At 43.0% G+C, this 15,565-nt stretch overlaps 1 protein-coding gene across 3 annotated transcripts in view; it reads left to right on the plus strand.

Moving 5' to 3' along the window:
- mtmr9 (myotubularin related protein 9) overlaps window positions 1-13,725 on the plus strand; it is a 38,187-nt gene extending 24,462 nt beyond the window's left edge. For all 3 annotated transcript variants that reach the window (XM_045695515.1, XM_045695517.1, XM_045695516.1), the window contains one exon: window positions 12,707-13,725. In XM_045695515.1, the coding sequence (XP_045551471.1) occupies window positions 12,707-12,870 (164 nt within the window). In that variant the 3' untranslated portion in view covers window positions 12,871-13,725. The remainder of the gene's footprint in view (window positions 1-12,706) is intronic.
- Window positions 13,726-15,565: the final 1,840 nt, after the last annotated feature.

Raw genomic sequence — 15,565 nt, forward strand, 5'->3', positions numbered from 1 at the left:
GTTCCTGCCAAGGCAGCAGCTACTCTTCCTGGGGTTTATTATTACATTTCACATTATTAAACCTTTTATGTAACTAGGCAAGTCAGTTAAGAATAAATTCTTATTTACAATGACTGCCTACCGCGGAACGGTGGGCAGAATGACAGATTTTTACCTTGTCAGCTCGGGGATTCGATCTAGAAACCTTCCTGTTACTAGTCCAGCGCTCTAACCACTAGGCTACCTACCGTTCCCTCAGGACACTACTCTACCACCACATATCTGCAACACAAAATCCATGGGTGTTTCTCAATATGCATGCTACCGTGCTCCACAGTCTCATGCTCCGAGTGCATTTTCCGACAACGTTCTCTTGAGTACGTCCTTGTGAGGACGAGTGTGGAGAACACATAGAACATTCCATTTGAGCAGCACTCCCTCTACTGTATTACCTCACGCTGAGCAGCACTCCCCCTACTGTATTACCTCACGCTGAGCAGCACTCCCTCTACTGTATTACCTCACGCTGGGCAGCACTCCTCCTACTGTATTACCCCACGCTGAGCAGCACTCCTCCTACTGTATTACCCCACGCTGAGCAGCACTCCCCCTACTGTATTACCTCACGCTGGGCAGCACTCCCCCTACTGTATTACCTCACGCTGAGCAGCACTCCCCCTACTGTATTACCTCACGCTGAGCAGCACTCCCTCTACTGTATTACCTCACGCTGGGCAGCACTCCCTCTACTGTATTACCTCACGCTGGGCAGCACTCCCCCTACTGTATTACCTCACGCTGAGCAGCACTCCCCCTACTGTATTACCTCACGCTGAGCAGCACTCCCCCTACTGTATTACCTCACGCTGAGCAGCACTCCCCCTACTGTATTACCTCACGCTGAGCAGCACTCCCCCTACTGTATTACCTCACGCTGAGCAGCACTCCCCCTACTGTATTACCTCACGCTGAGCAGCACTCCCCCTACTGTATTACCTCACGCTGAGCAGCACTCCCCCTACTGTATTACCCCACGCTGCACCTCCCCATTCACTGACCCCTTCTTCCAGTCAGGACAATGACAGCTATATAGACGAAACAAGATATACACAAAGTAAAGGTTTTACATCATAATTATCAGCTAGAAATGTGAATCGTAATAATGTAGCTATCCAGATAGTTTAACAGGGAAAATTACCTTAAAAACTGTTATGCAAGATAGATGTCAATTCTTCGTGGCTAGCTAGCAGTAGTAGCTAGCCAGTTAGCCCTATTGACTTATTACGGGTTTGTGATCTAAGGTACGTAGGCAGGTAAACATGCCACAATTAACATAGCATCTATTTATTTACTTATCAAAATAAAATATTGTAGTCGGGCAACATGTGACATGTAAATAGTGTATTTTGTCTCACTCCAACTCTCATTTCCTGTCCACCGTTGATTTCAATACATTTTGCTCCGTTTTTTTTTTTGCGTTGTTGCATTATATTTCTTTGCATACTTTTTGTTGAAGCTTGCATCAATGCAAGCTTCAACATATGTACAAACGGAGTAAGCTTTTATTTGCATACTTTGATTTGGACTCATTCTCCGACACTCCCGTTCTTCAATTTCCGTGCTCGTAGCACGGTGGAATGCATTTTGAGAAACACTCCCCATTTATATGTCTGGGGTATAGTGCGTATGTTATCGTCTGTGTGTTCTCTCTTCATCCTCCTCCCTCTTTCAGTCTCTCTCGTCCTACCTATACTCACCAGGATGGGGCAGTATGCTGCTTGGTGTTTTATAACCACTGAACCAGGATGGGGCAGTATGCTGCTTGGTGTTTTATAACCACTGAACCAGGAGGAGGCAGTATGCTGCTTGGTGTTTTATAACCACTGAACCAGGATGGGGCAGTATGCTGCTTGGTGTTTTATATCCACTGAACCAGGATGGAGCAGTATGCTGCTTGGTGTTTTATAACCACTGAACCAGGAGGAGGCAGTATGCTGCTTGGTGTTTTATATCCACTGAACCAGGAGGAGGCAGTATGCTGCTTGGTGTTTTATATCCACTGAACCAGGAGGAGGCAGTATGCTGCTTGGTGTTTTATATCCACTGAACCAGGAGGAGGCAGTATGCTGCTTGGTGTTTTATATCCACTGAACCAGGAGGAGGCAGTATGCTGCTTGGTGTTTTATATCCACTGAACCAGGAGGAGGCAGTATGCTGCTTGGTGTTTTATATCCACTGAACCAGGAGGAGGCAGTATGCTGCTTGGTGTTTTATATCCACTGAACCAGGAGGAGGCAGTATGCTGCTTGGTGTTTTATATCCACTGAACCAGGAGGAGGCAGTATGCTGCTTGGTGTTTTATATCCACTGAACCAGGAGGAGGCAGTATGCTGCTTGGTGTTTTATAACCACTGAACCAGGAGGAGGCAGTATGCTGCTTGGTGTTTTATAACCACTGAACCAGGAGGAGGCAGTATGCTGCTTGGTGTTTTATAACCACTGAACCAGGATGGAGCAGTATGCTGCTTGGTGTTTTATAACCACTGAACCAGGAGGAGGCAGTATGCTGCTTGGTGTTTTATATCCACTGAACCAGGAGGAGGCAGTATGCTGCTTGGTGTTTTATATCCACTGAACCAGGAGGAGGCAGTATGCTGCTTGGTGTTTTATATCCACTGAACCAGGAGGAGGCAGTATGCTGCTTGGTGTTTTATATCCACTGAACCAGGAGGAGGCAGTATGCTGCTTGGTGTTTTATAACCACTGAACCAGGATGGAGCAGTATGCTGCTTGGTGTTTTATAACCACTGAACCAGGATGGAGCAGTATGCTGCTTGGTGTTTTATAACCACTGAACCAGGATGGGGCAGTATGCTGCTTGGTGTTTTATATCCACTGAACCAGGAGGAGGCAGTATGCTGCTTGGTGTTTTATATCCACTGAACCAGGAGGAGGCAGTATGCTGCTTGGTGTTTTATATCCACTGAACCAGGATGGGGCAGTATGCTGCTTGTAAACCAGGAGGAGGCAGTATGCTGCTTGTAAACCAGGAGGAGGCAGTATGCTGCTTGTAAACCAGGAGGAGGCAGTATGCTGCTTGTAAACCAGGAGGAGGCAGTATGCTGCTTGTAAACCAGGAGGGGGCAGTATGCTGCTTGTAAACCAAGAGGGGGCAGTATGCTGCTTGTAAACCAAGAGGGGGCAGTATGCTGCTTGTAAACCAAGAGGGGGCAGTATGCTGCTTGTAAACCAAGAGGGGGCAGTATGCTGCTTGTAAACCAAGAGGGGGCAGTATGCTGCTTGTAAACCAAGAGGGGGCAGTATGCTGCTTGTAAACCAAGAGGGGGCAGTATGCTGCTTGTAAACCAAAAATAAACCAACTGAAGAGTCAACATCGACACAGGAGTGTGTGTGTGTGTCAGGGCTCGATATACAGGGGAGGTTTTGGAAACCCTTCAGACCAGTCGATATTCCCTGTCAGTAATTTAAAAAAATCATCATAATTATATTTTTAATCTATGCCATATAATTGATTTAAAAAAAGAGATGGATTCCCCAAAGCTGTTTTGTTTTGTTGATTTATTTAAATTTTAGTCATTTAGCTGACGCTCTTATCCAGAGCGACTTACAGTAGTGAATGCATACATTTCATACTATTCATTTCATGCATATTTTTGTTTTTTGTACTGGCCCTCCGTGGGAATCAAACCCACAACCCTGGTGTTACACACACCATGCTCTACCAACTGAGCCACAGGGAAGGATGGAAGGATTTATTACACGCCCGCTGCACACGTAACCTATAGATAATCTGTAGGGCAGAGCGTGTAGCTCTCAAACAGCTGGTTGTTGCATGGAGCGAAGACCGGTAGGGGTACGAAATATGATCCAAGTTATATCTACCAGTAAAGGCAATAATGGGTATGCAAACAAGGTATTTTATTTATTTTAATTTAATTCAGTCATCATGCAATAGCCTACCTTGAAAATCAGACATTTCCTCTAGGCTATTTGCTCCTTGAAAATGTCATTGAAGTTGTTAGCCGATTTAGAAGTTCTACTGCTGTGGGCAGGCTGACCAGCCGGCGCGTGGACAGGCTGACCAGCCGGCGCGTGGGCAGGCTGACCAGCCGGCGCGTGGGCAGGCTGACCAGCCGGCGCGTGGGCAGGCTGACCAGCCGGCGCGTGGGCAGGCTGACACAAACACACTAATGAAGTCTGTCTGTCTGTGTAGCTAGTCAGTCTGACACAGACTTCATTAGTGTGTTTGTGTGGGGACCATGCTGACTATTTAGTCAGGCAAGGCCCACATTATTCTGACATAGTTTAGAATGTAATGTGAATGATAATGCATAATGCCATTGTGTAGGCCTATAAAAAAAAAAGATGCATTATTCTTAAAGTGGTAATGAATAGTTGTTGTTTTTTTTGCTACATTTTGTGGGGAGTTTTTTTTTCTTCCTGTAGTCTATTACAATAAATATCAAATGTAGGCACTTGAAAATAATGATTTAGTGCTTGGAAAAAGTCCTTGAATTTAACTTGCCAATGTCTGTATGAACTCTGTATAGGCTACTTGTTCATCCTCACATGGATGGATGTCGATAACTGACTTGTATCACGGGTGACCTGCCTGGTACCTGTCTTCCCTGTGGCTCAGTTGGTAGAGCATGGTGTTTGCAATGCCAGCATGGTGTGTGCAATGCCAGGGTTGTGGGTTCGATTCAGTACAAAAAAATAAAAAATGCATGAAATGAAATGGATGCATTCACTACTTTAAGTCGCTCTGGATAAGAGCGTCTGCTAAATGACTAAAATGTAACATAAAAAAATTGTATATCTACCACTTTGTTTAGCCGTTAGCAATGGTAATGATAGCCTAACTGTTTTAGGGTAGATGGAAATCCTATTTTTATTATATTTTTTTGCCTGACTGCCAATCAGGCAAGATCATTTTTGTAGTGATGGCAACCAAAATACAAAGAATTCCAGTACTAATCTTTCTGGTTCCTCCCCTGTGAAAGCAGTATATGCCACCTCCGTATGTAAATAGCTAGGCTCATTAAACATTTCGGGCAACCCAAAAATATACCTTACTTGCCTAATGGGCAAGTGCCTTTCAGACTTTAACGTCAAATCCTGGACAGGCTTACGAACTCATGACTGGCTTATGAAGCGCATATGATCAAATGACTGTCTTACAATGCTTTATATGGGTTACCAGACGTCACTGAATTCCACCCTGGCATTCTCTCCATACCTGGGATGGTTGCTATCTGTGGCACGTTGAATGACTCCCTCTGCCCCTTCCAAAGTGTCCTGCATGGGCAGCTTATTATAGGACGTCCTTACTGATTTTAGGGTGTCCTCACTCACTGTCACTTGAGTAGCCGTGATGCCTCCACAGAAGGTCAAAGGCCAGACGGGAGGCTTGCGTGATAATTACTAGTCATCAACATCGATGGACAAGCCAGCCGTAAACAGACGCTAATCTTATAACCCCAATGTCCGCCAGATGCATATGCGTTTTGTTTTGCCGGATGTCTGGGTCGTGGATGGGTATTCCAGCATGATAATGACCCAAAACACACAGCCAAAGCAACAAGGGAGTGGCTCAAGAAGAAGCACATTAAGGTCCTGGAGTGGCCTAGCCAGTCTCCAGACCTTAACTTCTTTGGGATAGGGGGCAGTATTTTCACAGCCGGATAAAAAACGTACCCGATTTAATCTGGTTACTACTCCTGCCCAGAAACTAGAATATGCATATAATTAGTAGATTTTGATAGAAAACACTCTAAAGTTTCTAAAACTGTTTGAATGGTGTCTGTGAGTATAACAGAACTCATATGGCAGGCCAAAACCTGAGAAGATTCCATGCAGGAAGTGCCCTGTCTGACAATTTGTTGTCCTTCTGTTACGTCTCTATCGAAATTACAGCATCTGTGCTGTAACGTGTCACTTTCTAAGGCTTCCATTGGCTCTCTAAAGCCGCCAGAAAGTGGAATGGGGTGTCTGCTGTCTCTGGGCAAAGTATAGGAGCAGAGTTTGTAAGTGGTCAGCCTGGGGACAGTGAGACTGGAGATGCGCGGTCACGAGAACTCGCCATGTTTTTCTTTCTCTCTTTGAATGAATACAACGTTGCCCGGTTGGAATATTATCGCTATTTTACGAGAAAAATAGCATAAAATTTGACTTTAAACAGCGTTTGACATGCTTCTAAGTACGGTAATGGAATATTTTGAAATGTTTTGTCACGAAATGCCCTCGCGCGTTACCCTTCGGATACTGACCTGAACGCACGAACAAAACTGAGGTATTTGGATATAACTATGGATTATTTGGAACCAAAACAACATTTGTTTTTGAAGTAGAAGTCCTGGGAGTGCATTCTGACGAAGAACAGCAAAGGTAATCAAACTTTTCTAATAGTAATTCTGAGTTTAGGTGACCCCGAAGTTGGCGGATGTCAAAATAGCAAGCCGTGATGGCCGAGCTATGTACTCAGAATATTGCAAAATGTGCTTTCGCCGAAAAGCTATTTTAAAATCGGACATAGCGATTGCATAAAGGAGTTCTGTATCTATAATTCTTAAAATAATTGTTATGTATTTTGTCAACGTTTATCATGAGTAATTTAGTAAATTCACCGGAAGTTTTCGGTGGGTATGCTAGTTCTGAACATCACATGCTAATGTAAAAAGCTGTTTTTTGATATAAATATGAACTTGATTGAACAAAACATGCATGTATTGTATAACATAATGTCCTAGGAGTGTCATCTGATGAAGATCATCAAAGGTTAGTGCTGCATTTAGCTGTGGTTTGAGTTTATGTGACATATATGCTTGCTTGGATAATGGCTGTGTGATTATTTGTGTCTATGTACTCTCCTAACATAATCTAATGTTTTGCTTTCGCTGTAAAGCCTTTTTGAAATCGGACAATGTGGTTAGATTAACGAGAGTCTTATCTTTAAATTGGTGTAAAATAGTTGATTGTTTGAGAAAATTGAATTGTGGGAATTGTTTTGCCACTAAGTCATGTTTTGCAGAGGGGTCAAATACTTATTTCCCTCGTTAAAATGCAAATCATTTTATAACATTTTTGACATGCGTTTTTCTGGATTTTTTGTTGTTGTTATTCTGTCTCTCACTGTTCAAATAAACCTACCATTAAAATTATAGACTGATAATTTCTTTGTCAGTGGGCAAACATACAAAATCAGCAGGGGATCAAATACTTTTTTCCCCCCTCACTGTAGCTAAAAGCTAGCTAGTTGGAGTCTGGTTATGAACTTCTGTTTGTACCACAGCACGGTAAAGCAACACACGATTTGATAATATTGAACGCATGCGGTAGACAGAACCCACCGCTGCCAAGTGTGGTGTCCCAAATGTATTGTTCCTGGATTGCTCAATCAATGACTTCCTCTGGAGTTTGACGCATCTGGTGGCCATGAGGCGTTAGTCCCGAGTTATTCTGATGCCGTTTTTAGATTCAGATGCTACTTAAGTTCCCTGACCTCTAACCCTAAAGGTTGAGTCATAACTTTTTCCGGTTTTACACCACTTTCACTCCCATTGACTCCTATGCATGACTAAGGGTGTGTTCATAAATTCATTCTGGCAGTTCAGAGAGAATAAAATGTCACATTCGCCGAATACAATGAGTGCAGACTTTACAGTGAAATGCTTTCTACGAGCCTTTCCCAACGACGCAGAGTAAAAATTAAAAAAATAAAAATAAAATTGTAACACGAGGAATAAAATGTGAAGCTATATACAGGGAGTACCAGATCAATGTGGAGCTATATAAAGGGAGTACCAGATCAATGTGGAGCTATATACAGGGAGTACCAGATCAATGTGGAGCTATATACAGGGAGTACCAGATCAATGTGGAGCTATATACAGGGAGTACCAGATCAATGTGGAGCTATATACAGGGAGTACCAGATCAATGTGGAGCTATATACAGGGAGTACCAGATCAATGTGGAGCTATATACAGGGAGTACCAGATCAATGTGGAGCTATATACAGGGAGTACCAGATCAATGTGGAGCTATATACAGGGAGTACCAGATCAATGTGGAGCTATATACAGGGAGTACCAGATCAATGTGGAGCTATATACAGGGAGTACCAGATCAATGTGGAGCTATATACAGGGAGTACCAGTACCAGATCAATGTGGAGCTATATACAGGGAGTACCAGATCAATGTAGAGCTATATACAGGGAGTACCAGATCAATGTGGAGCTATATACAGGAAGTACCAGATCAATGTGGAGCTATATACAGGGAATACCAGATCAATGTGGAGCTATATACAGGGAGTACCAGATCAATGTGGAGCTATATACAGGGAGTACCAGATCAATGTGGAGCTATATACAGGGAGTACCAGATCAATGTGGAGCTATATACAGGGAGTACCAGATCAATGTGGAGCTATATACAGGGAGTACCAGATCAATGTGGAGCTATATACAGGGAGTACCAGTACCAGATCAATGTGGAGCTATATACAGAAAGTACCAGTACCAGATCAATGTGGAGCTATATACAGGAAGTACCAGTACCAGATCAATGTGGAGCTATATAAAGGGAGTACCAGATCAATGTGGAGCTTATATACAGGAAGTACCAGATCAATGTGGAGCTATATACAGGGAGTACCAGTACCAGATCAATGTGGAGTTATATACAGGGAGTACCAGATCAATGTGGAGCTATATACAGGGAGTACCAGTACCAGATCAATGTGGAGTTATATACAGGGAGTACCAGATCAATGTGGAGCTATATAAAGGGAGTACCAGATCAATGTGGAGCTATATAAAGGGAGTACCAGATCAATGTGGAGCTATATAAAGGGAGTACCAGATCAATGTGGAGCTATATACAGGGAGTACCAGACCAGTGTGGAGCTATATACAGGGAGTACCAGTACCAGATCAATGTAGAGCTTTATACAGGGAGTACCAGATCAATGTGGAGCTATATACAGGGAGTACCAGATCAATGTGGAGCTATATACAGGGAGTACCAGTACCAGATCAATGTAGAGCTATATACAGGGAGTACCAGATCAATGTGGAGCTATATACAGGGAGTACCAGATCAATGTGGAGCTATATACAGGGAGTACCAGATCAATGTGGAGCTATATACAGGGAGTACCAGATCAATGTGGAGCTATATACAGGGAGTACCAGTACCAGATCAATGTAGAGCTATATACAGGGAGTACCAGATCAATGTGGAGCTATATACAGGGAGTACCAGATCAATGTGGAGCTATATACAGGGAGTACCAGATCAATGTGGAGCTATATACAGGGAGTACCAGTACCAGATCAATGTAGAGCTATATACAGGGAGTACCAGATCAATTTGGAGCTATATACAGGGAGTACCAGATCAATGTGGAGCTATATACAGGGAGTACCAGTACCAGATCAATGTGGAGCTATATACAGGGAGTACCACTACCAGATCAATGTGGAGCTATATACAGGGAGTACCAGTTCCAGATCAATGTGGAGCTATATACAGGGAGTACCAGTACCAGATCAATGTGGAGCTATATACAGGAAGTACCAGATCAATGTGGAGCTATATACAGGGAGTACCAGTACCAGATCAATGTACAGAGGTTTTGTTTTTCCCCAAATTCTGTTTACTTTATTTAGTTTTTCCAGGTTTCTGCTTTTCCCATTTTTTGTTTTCGGGTTTTCACTCTCAAAATAACAGCTTATTTAATAGAAAATTAAGGCAGGGTGAAGCGACAAGGCATCAGGATAGATAATAATAAGGTATTTGAGGTAGATATGTACATGAAGGCAGTACCTGTTTTAAAATATTCGGAGCCCATAGCCTTTTCTTTCTAATCGTTGTCCATTTTCCTTAACTTCTATGGGCTACCTGCGGGACACAGCCAGTGAAATATCAGGGCGGCAAATTCAAAACAACAAAATGTCATAATTCAAATTTCTCAAACATACAACTATTTGACACCATTTTAAAGATACACCTCTCCTTAATCCAACCACATTGTCCGATTTCAAAAAGGCTTTCCGGCGAAAGCATAAAGTTAGATTATTTTAGGACAGTGCCAACACAAGAAAAACCACACAGCCATTTTCCAAGCAGGAGAGGGGTCACAAAAACCAGAAATACAGCTAAAATTAAGCACTAACCTTTGACGATCTTCATCAGATGACACTCCTAGGACTAAATGTTACACAATACATGTATGTTTGGTTCGATAAAGTTCATATTTATATCCAAAAACCCCATTTTACATTGCCGCGTGATGTTCAGAAAATATTTTGCCTCCAATACTGCCGGTGAATCAGCACAACAATTTACAAAAATACTCATCATAACCATTGATAAAATATTAAACTGTTTTTCAAAGAATTATAGATAAACATCTCCCTTATGCAACCGCTGTGACAGATTTCAAAAAAGCTTCACGGGGAAAGCACACTTTGCAATAATCTGAGTACGGCGTTCAGAAAAAGACATCAAGCAATACAGATACCCGCCATTTTGGAGTCATCAAAAATCATAAATAGCATTAGAAATATTCACTTACCTTTGATGATCTTCATCAGAAGGCACTTCCAGGAATCCCAGGTCCACAATTAATGTTGTTTTGTTCGATAAAGTCCATAATTTACGTCCAAATACCTCCTTGTTGTTTGCACGTTCAGTAAGCTACTTCAAATGTAGGAAGCGCGCCGAAAATTTCACGACAAAAAGTTATATTTACGTTCGTTGAAACATGTCAAACGTTGTAAAGCATCAATCTTTAGGGCCTTTTTAATGTAACACTTCAGTAATATTCCAACCGGACGATTCCAATGTCTTGAAAAACGTTATGGAACACAGCTACCCCTCACGTGAACGCGCGTAATTGAGGCCATGACATTCTCTCGGTCATCAGACTCCAGGAGGTCTTGTTCGCTCTCTGTGACTGCAAAAGCCTGAAACACGTTCTAAAGACTGTTGACATCTAGTGGAAGCCTTAGGAAGTGCAAATTGAACCCTAAGTCACTGTATACTGAATAGGCCCAGTCTTGGAAAAACTACAATCTACTTCCTGGTTGGATTTTTTTTCTCAGGTTTTTGCCTGCCAAATGAGTTCTGTTATACTCACAGACATCATTCAAACAGTTTTAGAAACTTCAGAGTGTTTTCTATCCAAATCTACTAATAACATGCATATCCTACATTCTGAGCCCGAGTAGTAGGCAGTTTAATTTGGGCACCTCATTCATCCAAACTACTCAATACTGCCCCCGGTCCCAGAAAGGTTAATTTGTCTTTCTTGATCTGGTCGTTGAGAATGTTTCTCAATTACTTACTTAACTTGCTTAAATCAACGGCAAAATAAAAGTTTTGACTTAAGTTTTGCTTGCTCTTGCATCAGCTGAACATAGAGACTTGAGGATTGACTTGGTTTCAACCTGTATTTAACTACTTTATGGCTGAAATATACATGCTGAGCTGGTGATTTAAAGAATTCCCTGCAGGCCATAAGCATAGCCCTATAGGCCAAGTTGTTATGCTGCTACGGAGACTTTTTCAGTCCACCAAGCCCCTTTTCTCCTATGGGCCCTGGTCAAAAGTAGTGCACTATATAGGGAATAGGGCTGTAGTATAAAGTAGTGCACTGAATAGGGCTGTAGTGCGCTATATAGGGAATAGGGCTGTAGTGTAAAGTAGTGCACAATATAACGAATAGGGCTGTAGTGGACTATATAGGGAATAGGCTGTAGTGCACTATTTAGGGAATAGGGCTGTAGTGTAATGTAGTGCACTATATAGGGAATAGGGCTGTAGTGTAATGTAGTGCACTATATAGGGAATAAGGCTGTAGTGTAAAGTAGTGCACTATATAGGGAATAAGGCTGTAGTGTAAAGTAGTGCACTATATAGGGAATAGGGCTGTAGTATAAAGTAGTGCACTATATAGGGAATAGGGCTGTAGTGTAATGTAGTGCACTATATAGGGAATAGGGCTGTAGTATAAAGTAGTGCACTATATAGGGAATAGGGCTGTAGTATAAAGTAGTGCACTATATAGGGAATAGGGCTGTAGTATAAAGTAGTGCACTATATAGGGCTGTAGTGCACAATTTAGGGAATAGGGCTGTAGTGTAATGTAGTGCACTATATAGGGAATAGGGCTGTAGTATAAAGTAGTGCACTATATAGGGAATAGGGCTGTAGTATAAAGTAGTGCACTATATAGGGAATAGGGCTGTAGTATAAAGTAGTGCACTATATAGGGAATAAGGCTGTAGTGCACTATATATAGGGAACAGGACTGTAGTGCACTATATAGGGAATAGGGTGCCATTTGGGGATGCTACCACTGACTGTCTCTCTCTGGCCCCTCTGATTATTACTGTTCAACTGTCTCCCTCTCTCTCTTTCTCCCTCCCTCTGTCTCCCTCCCTCTGTCTCCCTCCCTCTGTCTCCCTCCCTCTGTCTCCCTCCCTCTGTCTCGCTGTCTCTGTCTCGCTGTCTCTCTCTCGCTGTCTCTCTCTCGCTGTCTCTCTCTCGCTGTCTCTCTCTTGCTCTCTCTCTGTCTCTCTCTCGCTGTCTCTCTCTCTCTCGCTGTCTCTCTCTCTGTCTCGCTCTCACTCTCTCTCTCTCGCTGTCTCTCTCTCTCGCTCTCTCATTTTCTCTGTCTCCCCCCCCCCCTCAAGGTGTGTTCCTGCGTTGGAAGCGCAGCTCCAGGTGTCTGGATGAGGCGTACGACGAGATGGTTCATATCATACAGTACAACAAAGAGCTGCAGAATAAAGTCAACAACCTCAGGAGACAGCTGGCCCAACTGGAGACTGAGGAGCCTCTGCTGCAAACACCGTAGAGGAGAGGAGAGGAGAGGGAGGGAGGGGTGGTGGAGAGGAAGAAGAAGAGTGGGAGAAGGAGATGTGAAGGAGGAAAAGGGAGAAGGAGAGGAGGAAGATTAAAGCAGAGGTAACAACACTAGGTTACTACTCCAGAGACCTGAGGCTGTATGTATTAAACATCATGGACAGGATAGACCTGATCCTAGATCAGCACTCCTACTCTATCTAATGTTATTCATTATTATATTAAAGGCCTTATTGACGCTCCTACTCTGAACTGCTTGGCGCATAACGGTCCCAGAAGAAGAGAACGATATGAACTCGGACGGGGGTCGAGGGACGGGGGAACGAGGGACGGGGGACGGGGGTCGAGAGATTTTTGAGTACTTAAAAAAAAAATACAAATAAAAAAATGCTTCCTCGTCTTTTAAGTAACGCGGTTGATTCCTTGCTTTACACCAACCCGCTGGTGTTAGGTCAGTGCCTGCTGAAAGGGCGAGAGAGTTCTCTGGAGCAGGGCTAAAGCCAAGTATATCTATCTCTATCTATCTATATTACAGACATGTATAGATATGCTCCTCATGCTACCCCTGGTCACCAGCCAGCAGCTGCCCAACCACACCCAGGCTCTTATTGAAAGGGGCTCTTATTGCTGGATATGAGGAGACTGCAGCACTACTCTGAGTAACCACGGCAACACGTGCCAGTAGCTGCACTGTGTACACAATACTGACTACAGACCCACGTACACACTGACTACTATAGAACACACAGACCCACACACACACACCTGACTACTTTAGGACACACAGACCCACACACACTGACTACTTTAGGACACACAGACCCACACACACACACTGACTACTTTAGGACACACAGACCCACACACACACACTGACTACTTTAGGACCCACGTACACACACACTGACTACTTTAGGACACACAGACCCACACACACACACTGACTACTTTAGGACACACAGACCCACACACACACACTGACTACTTTAGGACACACAGACCCACACACACACACTGACTACTTTAGGACACACAGACCCACACACACACACACTGACTACTTTAGGACACACAGACCCACGTACACACACACTGACTACTTTAGGACACACAGACCCACGTACACACACACTGACTACTATAGAACACACAGACCCACGTACACACACACTGACTACTATAGGACACACAGACCCACACACACACACTGACTACTTTAGGACACACAGACCCACACACACACACTGACTACTTTAGGACACACAGACCCACACACACACACACTGACCCCCCCAAAAAAATCAGGACGATTGAAAAACAAATGTTGAAAAAATAAAACAAGATCATCGCTATCGAAATAAAACCCTATATATCCAAAATGAAAACGTTTTTTAAATAAATGGGAGGGAGAAAAAAACTACCATTTAACCATTGTCTTGGCAGACGTTACTACTGCCATTGTTGTTCTGCGCTTTAAAATCGCTTTTTTGGGAGAGGTATTTCATGTGTAATATTGTTATTATATTAGCTAACTACAGTAGATGGAAATTTGATTATGTTGTATGTTTAACACTATGCTGAACCTGTTTTGTACATTTCATTGACTCGCTGTCTTCATTGGTCAAAATGTCTTTAAGATAACAGTATAAGGTGTTCGTCAGGGTTGGGGTCCATTCCAATTCAGAAAGTTAACCAAATTCCAAAATGTTCCTAGTTAAAATACGTTGCAGAGAATTGGAATGGAAATTGACCCCAAAACCTTGGTGGGCCGTCTTTATCGCCTCATGACCAGAACATCGACAGTCATTTTTTTTTGTTCGTTTCCTGATGATTGTACATGTTGAGTCACCGCCAGTCGTTGACACCACGGGCGCGACTGTCCTGCTGCTTTTTAGAGGTTTGTTTCTTCCTGGTGTGTTTCAGTTAGAAGAAGACACACGGTAACAAACAAAAAACTACTGACGCTGAGGTTGAGCGATCAGTCATCTTACGTCATCTTATGACGTGACACAAAGCGGCATAAACATTCGTAAACCTCTTATTTTTATTTTTTTTACGGCTCTCTTGTCTTGCGTCGTACGTGATTCTATCGGGTGTAATGTGGTGGCGGTGTTGCCTATAGCAACCTTCCAAGCGCTCTCCACGCCTGCATCCTGAAAGGGAAAGGGCGATACCTAGTCCCCCTAGCCTAATGTAGAGGTCAAAGGGCGATACCTAAGTCCCCCTAGCCTAATGTAGATGTCAAAGTCGTGGACTTTTTAGAACACAGGAAGTCTTTAAATCTATGAACACTCTGTCTTAATAATGGGACTGACTGGCTACTTGTAAGGGGGGCTGCCTGCGTTCTGCTAAGTCATGTTGCAGAGTTGGGTAGCCCTGAAAATTGCACTGTCATTTGTCACGTCACATGCCCCTGAACAAGGCAGTTAACACACTGTTCCTAGACCGTCATTGTAAATAAGAATTTGTTCTTAACTGACTTGCCTAGTTAAATAAAAATAAAAAAATTGGATAAAAAGCTGAGCGACTTAAGAGACCGAGATGGTTATTTGAATCTGTATATTGAAAGAGTTTCTGAAAAGTGTTTCGTGTTCGATGTATGCCCATTATATACCTATATTATCTTGTAAACCATATAATGATTTGCATGTATGAATGGCTTTTAGATGTCAAACTAGTTACGGCTT

This window comes from Salmo salar, chromosome ssa15 (genome assembly GCF_905237065.1).
Source record: "Salmo salar chromosome ssa15, Ssal_v3.1, whole genome shotgun sequence".
NCBI lineage: Eukaryota > Metazoa > Chordata > Actinopteri > Salmoniformes > Salmonidae > Salmo > Salmo salar.